This window comes from Cyrtonyx montezumae, unplaced genomic scaffold (assembly GCF_038088225.1).
Source record: "Cyrtonyx montezumae isolate F1298 unplaced genomic scaffold, pur_monq_1.0 scaffold_9, whole genome shotgun sequence".
NCBI lineage: Eukaryota > Metazoa > Chordata > Aves > Galliformes > Odontophoridae > Cyrtonyx > Cyrtonyx montezumae.
Genome location: NW_027072100.1, coordinates 7,226,997 through 7,239,204, shown reverse-complemented (window position 1 = coordinate 7,239,204; position 12,208 = coordinate 7,226,997). Strand labels below are relative to the sequence as shown.

The window sequence follows — 12,208 nt, the reverse complement described above, 5'->3', positions numbered from 1 at the left end:
GAGGTAATGGCGTTTCTATTTCTAGTACTATCTGTTACTAAATTAAGGCACGAGCTGTGACCTGAACAAAGCTGAACATCTAGACAAAAATGTTTAACCACTCTGGGATTCTCTAGCTTATTATACTTCCAATATTAAAATCACGTGTGCTTTACCTTGCTTTGAGAAGCAGCCCAGATGGGTTTCCAGAATGATATTTTTAGTAATGAAGTATTCCCTATTTTTACACTCAGTAGATTACAGTGAAATGCCACCATAAGTGTCAATATAGAGTAACATAGTGCACAGCCAATAGCAGAAATGTAAATCACATGAATATAAAATATTATAACAAGCTGTATTAAAATTCAGTGGCAAGGCAACAAAATAAGAACAGAATACGGCAACTAAAGTAGTGCTGTCTCAGGGATGAATACCTATTTATGTGTGAAATGTTTGAAAGGAGAATGTTCTAAGAAGCAGAGTGTATTCTAAGGTGCTGAGATTTTTGCTAGATTTATGAATGTGCTCACCCACATTTCAATTCACTCATTATAGAGTACTATATATTTTCATACACAGATATTTCTATTAAAAGAGAATGATGTTCTGTGGTGCGGTGTCTTTTAGCATATCACTGTTAGATATGTGCTGAGACAATTGCAAAATGAAAACCACAGATATGAATCTTGTACTGGAATACTGATTTAGAGTTTTGAATATACAAAACACTGCGTAGTGACCCTTCCCTGTGACACATTCAGACACACTCAGTGCTCATTCCCAGCTCCAAGAAAACGCCAAATGTGAATAATTCATTTGGGAAATATAAAGCAAGATTAGATAGGAACTGCTAGCGAAGGCATTACAAAGGCATTGTTACAGAGAAAAGCAGAGAGGTTTTCCCTATCAGCATCGCTCTGCCCACACATAGCTGCACTCAGTAGGGAGGGCTGGCTTCATAAATCGCAGCAGAGAGATGCTCCCAATTATGAAGTGCCATGTGTAGTACTGTAATTCATTTTTCTGCCCTGTGACTTATTTCAGGAATTCTTAGCTGTACGTAACACTGAAACAATTCCTGGTGTTAAGAACAAACTGGGGATTTTGGAGTGTGACTGCAGAGATGCTGCCTTGTCACTGTTGGTGTTCCACGTGTGAACACCTGGCTCTTGATTTTAATTGTGATGGTAAAACAGCAATGTTTCCATCTTTAAAGCAGGGGATGTAGAAGTTCAGCAAAATGGTAAGAAAGTGCTGGCTTCACATTTTCCTTAGCAGAGTGTGTTATTAACATCAGAGAAGTTAGGAAAACTAGGAGTCAAGTGTACAAACCCTCCCAAGCTGCAGGACGTTGTAGTGATTTCACTGAAGAGTTGTTATGTTGCCACGTCTATGCACGTCAGACCCAATGCAGGTGTATAAAACCAGAACAACAATTTCCATGTGCACACCAATAGAAGGAAAGTTTACTAATTTCCACATTCACTCAAAACTGAGCCTAGAATTGTTGTACCTGTCCAGCCTTTTATGATTACTGCTGTTGCAGCTTAGTGATGACCTCAGCTCTTGACGGTACTTAACTTTCATATAACGGAACAGGTAGCTGGAGTAGAAGTGGCTAGATCTCAAGATGAATCTCTATAAAGCCTGAGCAACTGAACTGAAGTCAATGGATTTGCTTTGTGTTGGGAGCTCCTTTAAATGAGATACAAATCTAGACCAGTATGTTTAGCCAGCATTCAGGAAATATCTTTAATTCTGCTTTATCTTCTTTCTGCTTTATCTCTCTCTAAGCTCATTATATGATTGTATTCAAACTTTTATTATTAAAGCTTGTCAGTTTAACCCAGATTAAGGCTGTAACCACCATTCTTCAAAAAGTAAACATAAGGAAACAGATTTTTTTTGCTAGAGATCATTCCTGCCTTAGAGAAAGAAATAAATAAAAAGGAAAAAAAACACTTAAAAACAGATCTTAATGGAGATCTGAGGAACTGACTCTGGAGGATCTGGTTCTGCACTTCAGAATCTTGGGTTAATGTGCTTTTGTCTTATCTCTTGTGTAGCTGACAGGTAAATTTAGGTTGAGTTCATCCATTCACATTTTCGAAGAGTGCACCCTGTTTCTCATTTAGCTGTGCACGTTTGTCAGATGCATCCAATTTAAGCATGCACAACGCATGCACTGGAAGAGTACTGAAAATTTAAGTCGACTATGGAAGCCCTTTGTATTAAAAGTGAAATGAAATCCACAATAAACTCAATAGCAATTGTGTAGGTTTTTTCTACAAACTACTAAACTGGAGAGTTCTGAGGCATTAAATTTTAGGTAATTAATGTGGGTAACTTTTTTTTCTGAAGAACTGCAATCACATTGATAATTAAATATGAATTAAAAACCAGAGGCAGCATTGTTTGTTTCTGTGACATATGCCATATAATGACATTATATGTGATCATATATAGATGTTTTATTCAAGTTTAATGAGAAGCAAACCTTTATCATATCATTCCTTCATTCTGCTATTGGGGAGCTGTGCTGATTGTTTTTCACTTTCAACACCAACTAAACCTCAAAAGTAACAGAAGCAGTATTCTTTTCCTTCAGGCAGGTAACTTCTCATTCTATTTCAGATCCCATAGCAGAGAAAATTTCTCTCTCCTTCTAGCTTAGAGGATTCCCAATCCATCTATCACCTGTTTGATCCCTCAGCCCTAACACCAATCTTTAGGACAAGAGTTTCAAGTTTCTGCCCCGTGTTTGTGTAAAAGATGTTGAGCAACATTCCCCTGTAGCACTATTTATAATAGGACTGGAATTCTCCCTCTAGTAACTGTTAACATCTCGGAGTGATAATTCTCTGACTTATCTTTGGAAATGTCCTCACACCTTTGCAAGGAAGCTTTGTCCATTCTCCTTTAGCTAAGACAGTCACTGCCTTGAAAAATGGTTATCTATGTGTCATTGCACTGTGTGACACTTGGATGCTGCTCTCCTCTCAGACACCCAAACAGTGTATTCATAATATGAATTCGTTCAAAGCTGAAATTGAAGCAAGTCCCTCTTTTTTGAACTAAATCACATGCCTTTATCAAAGTATAAATTCTGATTTCTGCAGTATCTGAAACCCAGGACAGGATAAACATGAAAGCTTTTAGGTACAGAAAATAATCCCAGTAAATTAACATCTCTTTAAAAATGTTTTACATATGTAATTGCTGATTTCAGCAAATAAATGTTAAATATTTTAAGAAGAAAGTACTCACGTTTAAGTATATTTCTTCTTTCTAGCTCCTCCACAGCAGGTCTTTGGCTGAGTCGCCTGCGGAAAAACACCAAAATCACATTTTGTACCATGCCTGTTCTTTGGAAAGTCTGCAGGATTCCAAGTTCTGCTTTGTGTTTTCCTCGTGTGTGTTTATGGGCAGGAGGGGAACTCGAAATCCTTCTCCAAGACTCAAGGAGAAAAGAGAAAAAAACAACTCCCAAACCCAAGATTCTGGTACCAGAATGCCTTCTTGTGTAATTTGTGCCAAACGCCAGCAATGCGGGTGCAAGTTCTCTAGTTTGCACTGCTGTTGGTGGAACGCTTCCTCATGCCATGCATCCTTTTCACCACGCTTTGCAGTCAGTTGGAAGCAGTGCCCTCCAATGGTTAAATTCACTCTTGAGAGAGGGGGTTACGGTGGTTTTCAAAGGAGTTCCACAGTGATCTTCCGTAGATGTCACTGCTTCTACCTTTTAATCTCCATAGCAGAGGGCTTCCTTTTCTTCTAGTATCAGCAATGCATCCTGACAAATGCAGACTTGCCAGAAATAAAGCTTTCCTGTGGTTTCCCGACTACACATCTAATAGACCAATCGAGCAGCTCTCCTCCTGCCTGCTGAATAAAATTCGTGTGCAGCTCACAGCCTCATGCCGTCTGAACAGAGTGTCTTGTGCAGTTTCACCTCCCCTTTCTGAAGTGCTGCTTCAGGATTGAGTCTTCAAATCATATGATCAGTGCCATGGCGATTTTATTCTGCATACTTAATGAGCTTTCCCCATGAGACACTGCTAATATCTGCAGAGAATCTCAGGTAATTGAACCCCTCCCCTAGGCAGACAGACACTCTGCATTTGCTGGCATTCAAGCAGTAATCCAGCAAACAGATCAGAAGCAGTTTTACGATGCTTCCCGGTCTGTGCTCTGGCAGCATCAGGGATTCTCATCGTCTCCTCTGTGGCAGGTGTTACCAAGCCAGAGACTGAAGTTACAGACAAAGAAATAGAGCAGGGACCACGCTGCAAGCCACGGTTGCAGTAATGATCCCTCAACTGCACAGAAAATAAAAGAATGATGATAAAGTGATCTTATACCAAGATCTGTATTTTACCAAATACACAGGAAATAAAAAACATGAGGTAACTGTTACAGAGCAAATGTCTAATTCTAATTTCTCCTTGTTTCCTAAGCCTGACCAAATACATCTTTGAATTCAGCTCTGTATTTATATGCTAGCAGACCAACAGCACAAAATATGAATGCCACTCCTTATTCTTTTCTAATTTCCCCATGATTGCTGCAAAGGCCAAATTGTGTTCTCATCTTTGGCTATGGGAATTCTTTCCAAACGTACCAGGCTTAACACCAGCAGAAAACGTACATGGTGAGCTGTTGTACTTGCAGACACCTGCAACCTACTGCTCCTTCTTCCCACCTCACCCAAAATTTTTCTCTAGGTCTCTGGACTTCTTTTCAGAGTAACGAGCTGGATAGTCCAGCAATGAAATCTGCAATAATCCAAACTCAAAAGGAAATGATGCTGAAATGCTCCACTGAATGATTTAAGTGTATTTTTAATCTGCTACCCTTCACTCCTCCATCCTCCTTCATTCTCCTTAATGTCTTAGAAATCATGCAGCTCTGGCTAGGTTTGTTTGAAGGAGATCAGTGTGCGTTGTCTACTACAACTCAGGGAAGAGTGACTTACTCACATGCTGGTCACATGCCTGTCTATCAAGCTATTCCTAATTACTGCCCTTCCATACACAATCTGCAGACTCTCACAGAATCTACCATTAGATTTCAAAGACCTCCTTTAAACTGAGGAATTAAAACCCTAATGGAGAATGATTAAAGCGTGAGAAGTATGAGAGTGGTTATGTAAGTGAAAGCTTTGTGTATTTGTACTTATATTGTTACTGTTATTGTTATTGTATCTATGTTGGTTAATTATTTAAAACCCTATTTCCTTTTTGACTTTGGTAAACTCACGGTGGGTGCCCAGAGATAGCATTATTTCTCTGCACAACTTCAGTTTTACCAACAAAAGGAAAAGATGCAGATAAACACACACACAGCAAAATACATGTGCACCATACAGAATTACATTTTTGTTTGAATTTTTCAGAAATGCAAACAGCACTTTCATACTTTCATCACAGCCCCAAGACCAGGAATAGATGGGGACAGAGTGAAAACATCAAACACAGCAGAAGTCATGATGTAATAAAATAGATGGCAACACTGCAGACATCTGTTGCCTCTGAGGTGCAAGGGCTTCTTGTTTCTACCCGTTACATCAATATTTCTGTTCAGAAGACACATCCAGCTGCTGTAAAACCCCTTCCATCTGCTTTACCCACCAGAGCTCTGCACTGCGGCCAGCCTCAGATGGTTCCCAGACAAAATGCAGGGAGGGGGTGAAGGTGAAGAGCAGCAGATCCTGCACCAGGGGCTGCTGACCACGCTCAGGGAAAGCAGCTGTGAGCACAGCTCAGAGGGGGAAACTGCACATCCCTGCTGAGCTGCACTGCAGTGCAACAGGCACTGCGTGGCTCTCTGTGCTCTCCTCTATTCCACGTGCTGCATTTTGGTTTTAATGTTATTTATTTCTCCAAAGCTCTTAAAACACAAAATCCCACGGCTGACAGAAGCGGGGGTTTTCCTCCTTGCATGAGCTCAGGGCCCTCCCTCAGGCAGAGGCTGCACTGCCATGGTGGAACTGCCACCACACGGCGGGCAGCTCAGCCCCGGGAAATGGCGTCCTGCTCTGCTCTTCCCTTCGTTTGAGAGCAGGCCGAAAGGCAGGTGCTGAGAGGGACTGACTCCAGAGAGAGAACGCTCAAACCTCTTATGTTTGAAAAAGGGGAAACTCTGTCAGCATTGGGGTTATCAGGAGCCTCTGTACTGCAGCCAGCACGTGATCCCAGGGGGTGGAACAGGCACAGGACACAAAGGCTAAGAACCAAACTCCCAGTGCACTCTACACGATCTCCACCAGCTTTCCACAGAGACAATTCTGGAGTACAGAGCTGCAGGCCGTTCAGGAGCGTAGTGCTGGTTTGCTTCCTGTGAGCTTACCAAAGCACCTGCACCTGGGGGTGGGCAGCTGCAGGGATGCAGCCCTGCCCCGGCCTGGCTCCATGCTGCCCCTCAGCCCCGTGGGTGGAAGCGGTGCAAAAGTCTGAAGGGAGTCTGGTGTGGATGTGAGACAGACACAGCCGAGGATGGGTGAGTCCTGAGCTTTCTATTTCTGATGTGTTTTCGTGTGAGGATCTTTGACGGTGCACCTCTGAGAGGTCACTGCAGACTGCTGGGAGCTCTGATGTAGCACACTGCCTCTGTCGCTTCACAGTAACAGTTTCTTTTCAGGTGAATAAAGCTGAAATATCTATTTTATGGTACTGAGAAGAGCTCCTGGTTAATAGTGCTGTATTCCTGGGAGACACTAAGGTGTGGGTTTGGGGTTTTTCTGTTGTCTGCTAAGGAGCGTGTGTTCCCTCGGGGTGCCTCCACACAGGCAGCCATTTCCGCAGCTTGAGGGCTCTCAAGTAACTTGCAGGCAAATTCTATCTCTGTCCAGTCTGCAGACGATGTAAATGTCTGTTATGTTTTGCTTTAGCTCCAGGAATTTGCTTCCTCCCCCCCTTAATTTACACAAAAGCGTCCCAAGAGCTGAAGGAAGCAGAGCTGAATCCGCAGTGCCTCAGCTGAGGCCCAGAGAAAGCACGCAGGGCTGGAGGCACCCATGTTGCTTCCTCATGAATGGTGGCTGTCTGTGGTTCAAAGTTTGCACAGTTCGTGTCAGTGAAGCTACAAATCTGGGTGGAGATCGAAGAGTTGAATCGAAGGATTCAATATCTGAATGTTTTCTCCTAAAGAATGACAGAGCAGGTGCCGTAAGATTGGGTGCTGTGTGTGACCAGCCCTTTAAGCTCAGAGGTGTGACAAAGCTTATGCGTTGCTCTGTGCAAAACAAATGCAAACCTTCAAGTTGGGAAGGAGTTCTGGGGGGTGTTTTCAGTACATTTTCCTCGCTTAACTGCTTGAAAAGAGAAATGGATTAATGAATGTACTTGCCTACTGCCATGTCCTGTGTGCAGTGCATCTCCTGGGTGACAGGAGCAGCTCTCTCAGCTGTGCGTGGCCCTGAGTGCAGCCCACAGGTGCAGCCATGTGTGCTCCTGCAGTCAGAGCACCTCGGGTGCTGAGAGTCTGCATGTGGCCTCAGGATATTTGTTTCCTCCATGCAGCATGCACATGGGAATGCTGTGAGGTTCACGGATGCTCTGCGCTGGCTCTGTGAGGAGCAATAAATCTACGTGGATGTTTCTCTTGACGCACATGTGGGGTGCATAGCTGTGGCAAAATAGGTTGTCTGGGGAGATAATGAGCCCGACCTGATGGGTGGGGAAGTCTCCCTTGGTGAGTCTGTAGCAGCCATCCTCTGCAGGAACCTGATTTGAGGTCCTCTATGTAACATGTAGGACACGTGCATGAGTACAGATGCTGGACTTGAATTCCAGGGAAAAACTGCTAATTGCTCGTCCCCTCTGGAGTAAGGTCACATGTTCCTAAGCCCAATGGCTCTCACACGTGTCTGTGAATGATGATCAGTATTTACTTGGCACTGTCAGATTCTCCTTCACATTCAGAGAAACTGATGTCTTAGCACCAGCATTACGCAAGGTTGATGGTATTGGAGTGTTACAGGTGACTGAATACTCAGCAGTCTGAGGATTTGCTATCTCTTGGATCCCAGGGTCTGCTATCAGATGGGAATGCATCAATATGTCTTATGAGCAGGAGAGTGCCAAGTTCTCTGTCCTCACAGTTAACCTTAGCGATATCTTTTGTCCGTTGTGGGAACTGCATCTCAGCAAAGCCACAGTGTGGTGTGTCACTAGTGCATTTGCAGGTATGGGTGCAGAACAGCTGAGGGGGAACAGGTACAGCCCACCCATGTGCGCATGGGGTTATGCTCAGACCCAGTCCATCCTTCCTAGCTCCTTTTGCCAGACTGTGGAATCTCAGCTGTCTGCAAGAAAGTATTTAGCAGAATGGTCTTCAAGAAGCTTGTGTTGTTGTGGTTTCTTATCTATACCCCAAGTGTCCTTCTTTGTTTCACAATTGTGTAGTGTATATCTGTATGATTTAATTGTCATAAAACTGATCTTCTTTCAGCTTGATTGCTGTATCCAAAACATGCACTTTTGAATCCTTTTTCTGCTTGTCCTCAGTTAGGGCCACATATATCTGATAATCTCCTACAGAGCAAGGGGGAGGGAGGGCTCACATGTGCATTTGCCCATGGACTCCACACTAACAAGTACACAATCAATCTGTCTGCCAGTAAGTGAGCTGTAGCCAGCAGCAATCACACTGATTGTCTCTGGTGGCAGGTCGTTCTGCAGAAAGATTTGGGAGGTTTTGCAAGGCGTGGTGGGGAGGATCCCTCTCACAGCAAAGCTCCAGCCCAACTGGGAAACAGGCACAGGGAGAAGAAATGAGTGTGCCCTGTGGTGTCTGCTCATGAAGTTACCTATGCCTGCTTCTCATCAGGGGAGAGGCTCTGCCTCTTAAATTGGCATCTCTATTATCAGAACATCGTGTTCAATTCAACAAGAAATTTATTTTCATCCTTCCCATAAGTAGCTGTGAAAAGGATGTGTGCCAGGGCTTTGAATCACCCACGCGCTGAGCAGTGGCAGCACAGTGCTGCCTGCAGAGTACAATTATGAGTACTAGTAAATCCTTGGTAGGAGGAGCATTGCCTTTTACAGACTTTGTTCTGTACAATATTAGAAGGTAGGCAGCGAAACACAAACTTGTTTCCCCCTCAAGGCAGTTTTGGAGCACATACAAAGTGGTAGCTGAGTGTCGTGCCAGCATTTCCTGTAACAGTAGTTGCAATTCTCTAATAGTAGGAGGCTTAAGAACGATATGAAAATGGGGACTTGGTATGGTCACTTCAGTAGGTTGCATGCCAAAGCTCTACTGCTTTAAATTGACTGATATTTGTGTCTTTTTTCCCCCAAGCTATTTTTTACATTAAAAAAAAAATGTTTTTAGTTACCCTGCTGGATAAATGTAATGACCATTTATTTTGCCTCAATTATGTGTCTTATTCGTTTATTTGGCTTTCAGATCTGTTTGGACTTTCAAGGCTGCAAATCAGCAAAAGTTCAGTTAATTATGTTGGCCCTCTTCTCTCATCCAATTACAGTTGTCCATCATTATAGTTTCTATGATAACTACCCTGTGCTGAGTAGTTTGGATTTCAGCGGTCAAACTACATACTTTACTATTGCACAGTGCTGCTTAGTGATGAGCACAGAGCCAGTGCCTAATTATGTGAGAGGATTCTGATAGAGAAGCCTATACAGTAATCACTGTTTTCACCACCTGTGAAAGTCCTGCAGCATTTGACCTTTGGTTGCATACTCGTTTTTTTCTGGAGGAGTGAAGACGTATGGCCAGACACAGCTGCAGTGCAGGGCCAGTCTATGGCTTAAAGGCCTGCTGCAATGTCAAGTGAAGATGCTGACCATCTTTCCATCACCTTCTGGAAGCTTTTGCTTTAGTACCCCTTTTAATCTTCAGTTGAGTACTCTTGGAGGATGCTGTGCTATGTTCCAGGACTGATATGAGTTTCAATTTTCAGCTCAGCTATTATTTAATAAATAACATGGCTTAGTTCTATTGTGAATATATTTCAGAGCAGGAGCTTCTTCCTCCCCCTTCCACCTATTTTTCCTCACTCTTTGCTCTAAGGGAGCTGCTAGATAGTGGTTCAGTCCTGTCTGTAACACAATTACAACATTTAGTCTTCAGAGTGATGAAATTACAACTGGTTATTCAGCTGAAGACATGCTGCAGGGCTGTAGTTAGAACATTTCTTTTCGTGGCAATGTCGTTGTGAGCCACACTACCACTCACTGCTGCTTCTACTTTGCCTTGCAGCTGGACAAGGAAAAGGTTTGGGGAATACACTCAAGCTAAAAATAGCTCAGCAAGAAAAACTGCTGAAAGAACATGTTCTCCAAATCACAGCTCAAGTGGTGCAGGCTCCCAGTGTGGCTCTGCACTGGAGGCTGACAAGGGCTCAAGGACACCAAAATATATGTTGAAGGGTCTTCCAGCTGAAACCACGTACTGGTTATGATCTAGGTCACCCTGTGCAGGTCACTGAAATAGGTGAATAGCATTTCATTGCAAAGCAACAGATTTTCAATTTTTTTTCTCTCAAGCAGAAGCAAAACTCTGGAGCCCTGTGTTCCTACATAAAAAAAGAAGATGCTTATTACATAGGCAGGCAGGTTGAGAACACTGTGGGTTGGATGCTTGAGGACAAGCAAACAAAAGGAATTATATAAATCCCAAGAGTTTCTCTCTATCCCATTATGTGTGTATAACTATTTATATTATTTTAAATAAAGACATCTACCACTGCCAAAGTGATACTAAAATCAGCTCTGGTAGTAACTGCTTGAGCAACAGTAGGGAGCCCACAAGTTAATCACTAGTAGACCAGGAGCAAATCTTAGCCCTGCAGTAGGGCCCAGTGTTTTACTAAGACCTTCTAATCTTCCTAGAAGACCTTCTAATATTCCTAGTGGGACAGTTACATACTGCTGGGTGCTTGCTGGGTAATTATATTTTTTAAAACCTTTTTTTGTCCTTCCTTTTTCACTTCACTGTGTAAACAATGCCTAATACAATGCCTGTGCTTGAAATCCTCTGGAGAGCCTGAGGCTGATTGCCAGCCATCCTTAAGCCTTGTAAGAGATGAGGTGTCAGTAGGCTCATGACTCCTCCTCCTGCACAACCAGGAATGCAATTTCAGCCACCACAGTCAGAGGGAACAGAGACAGAAGGCCAAAATGTCAGAAGACATGTCAGTTTGAACTGTAGCACAGGCTGTGTTTTAGGATTCATGAAATAGAGATACTGCATGTAGATGGAAGCGTTCCAAAACGTCGTGAATTCAGCTGCAATGTTTCCTGTTAAAAGGATCCTGCAATGCTGTCTGCTCAACTTAAAAACAGTTACCCCCATAGACAGATGCCATTGCAATGTACTGCTGGGATTTGGGTCACTGGAAGGAACCACAGCTGGATTTGCAGAGAGCAGGCAGAAATGCTGGTAGCTGTCACTAGTCATCCTGCCCAGCTGACTATATGTATACTCTCTTCCACATCTTCAATTAATGCAAAATAATTAGAGAATGGCCATTCTTGCCATGGGTAAAAGCTGTTGAGAACTTCCCCATGCAGTGTGAGCACTGCAGAATCCACTTCTCTGCTCCCAGTAACCCGTGTTTATATATAGGGGACCCTTTGGCAATCTGAAGAAGTAAGAGATAAAGATCTGCAGTATATTGGTCTTTGCAAGGTGTCACTGAAATCAACAGCAAGAATTTTCTCCAGAGCTGTTCCCTTCAATCTCTGTGACTGCACTAACCCAGCAGCTTGGAATGGAGAGGGTACGCCACTGTGCTTTGCAAACTGCTGGTAATGTCAGGCTTCATGCCAGGGGATAGCTTTCTTAATCACTGAAGTAAATCAAGGAAATCACAGTGCTCTCTTGGCTCTGTGTAATCCCTAAAAAAAAACCAAACAAAGTCACAGCGATTCCTAAAACTGCAAATGCTCCCAGGAGAGACAGTCCCTGTGGGAACCATGTCTGTGGCTGCACACCTGCTCTCAAAGTGGTAGGAAATCTCTCTGGGAACGCTCTCCCTGGCAACGCAAGCCCTTCCTAGTTCTCTCCTGTCACTCACCCACGCAGCATCTCCAAATGGTTGGGATATCCCTGCCTCCAGACAGCATATCACCATCTGTTGCACTGTTTTCTGTTTCTGTCATACATGCTATTGTTAGCGCAGCATTTTCCAGCTCGGAGATAGACCTGCAGCTTGCTGTCCTGCTATCATTAACCAAGGCTGGCCTGAGCCCTG

The 12,208-nt window shown here is 43.4% G+C and overlaps 1 protein-coding gene across 3 annotated transcripts in view; it reads right to left on the bottom strand.

Annotated features, from left to right (window-relative positions):
- PHACTR3 (phosphatase and actin regulator 3) overlaps window positions 1–12,208 on the bottom strand; it is a 91,607-nt gene that overhangs the window by 4,889 nt on the left and 74,510 nt on the right. For all 3 annotated transcript variants that reach the window (XM_065754423.1, XM_065754424.1, XM_065754425.1), the window contains exon 9: window positions 3,250–3,305. In XM_065754423.1, the coding sequence (XP_065610495.1) occupies window positions 3,250–3,305 (56 nt within the window). The remainder of the gene's footprint in view (window positions 1–3,249; window positions 3,306–12,208) is intronic.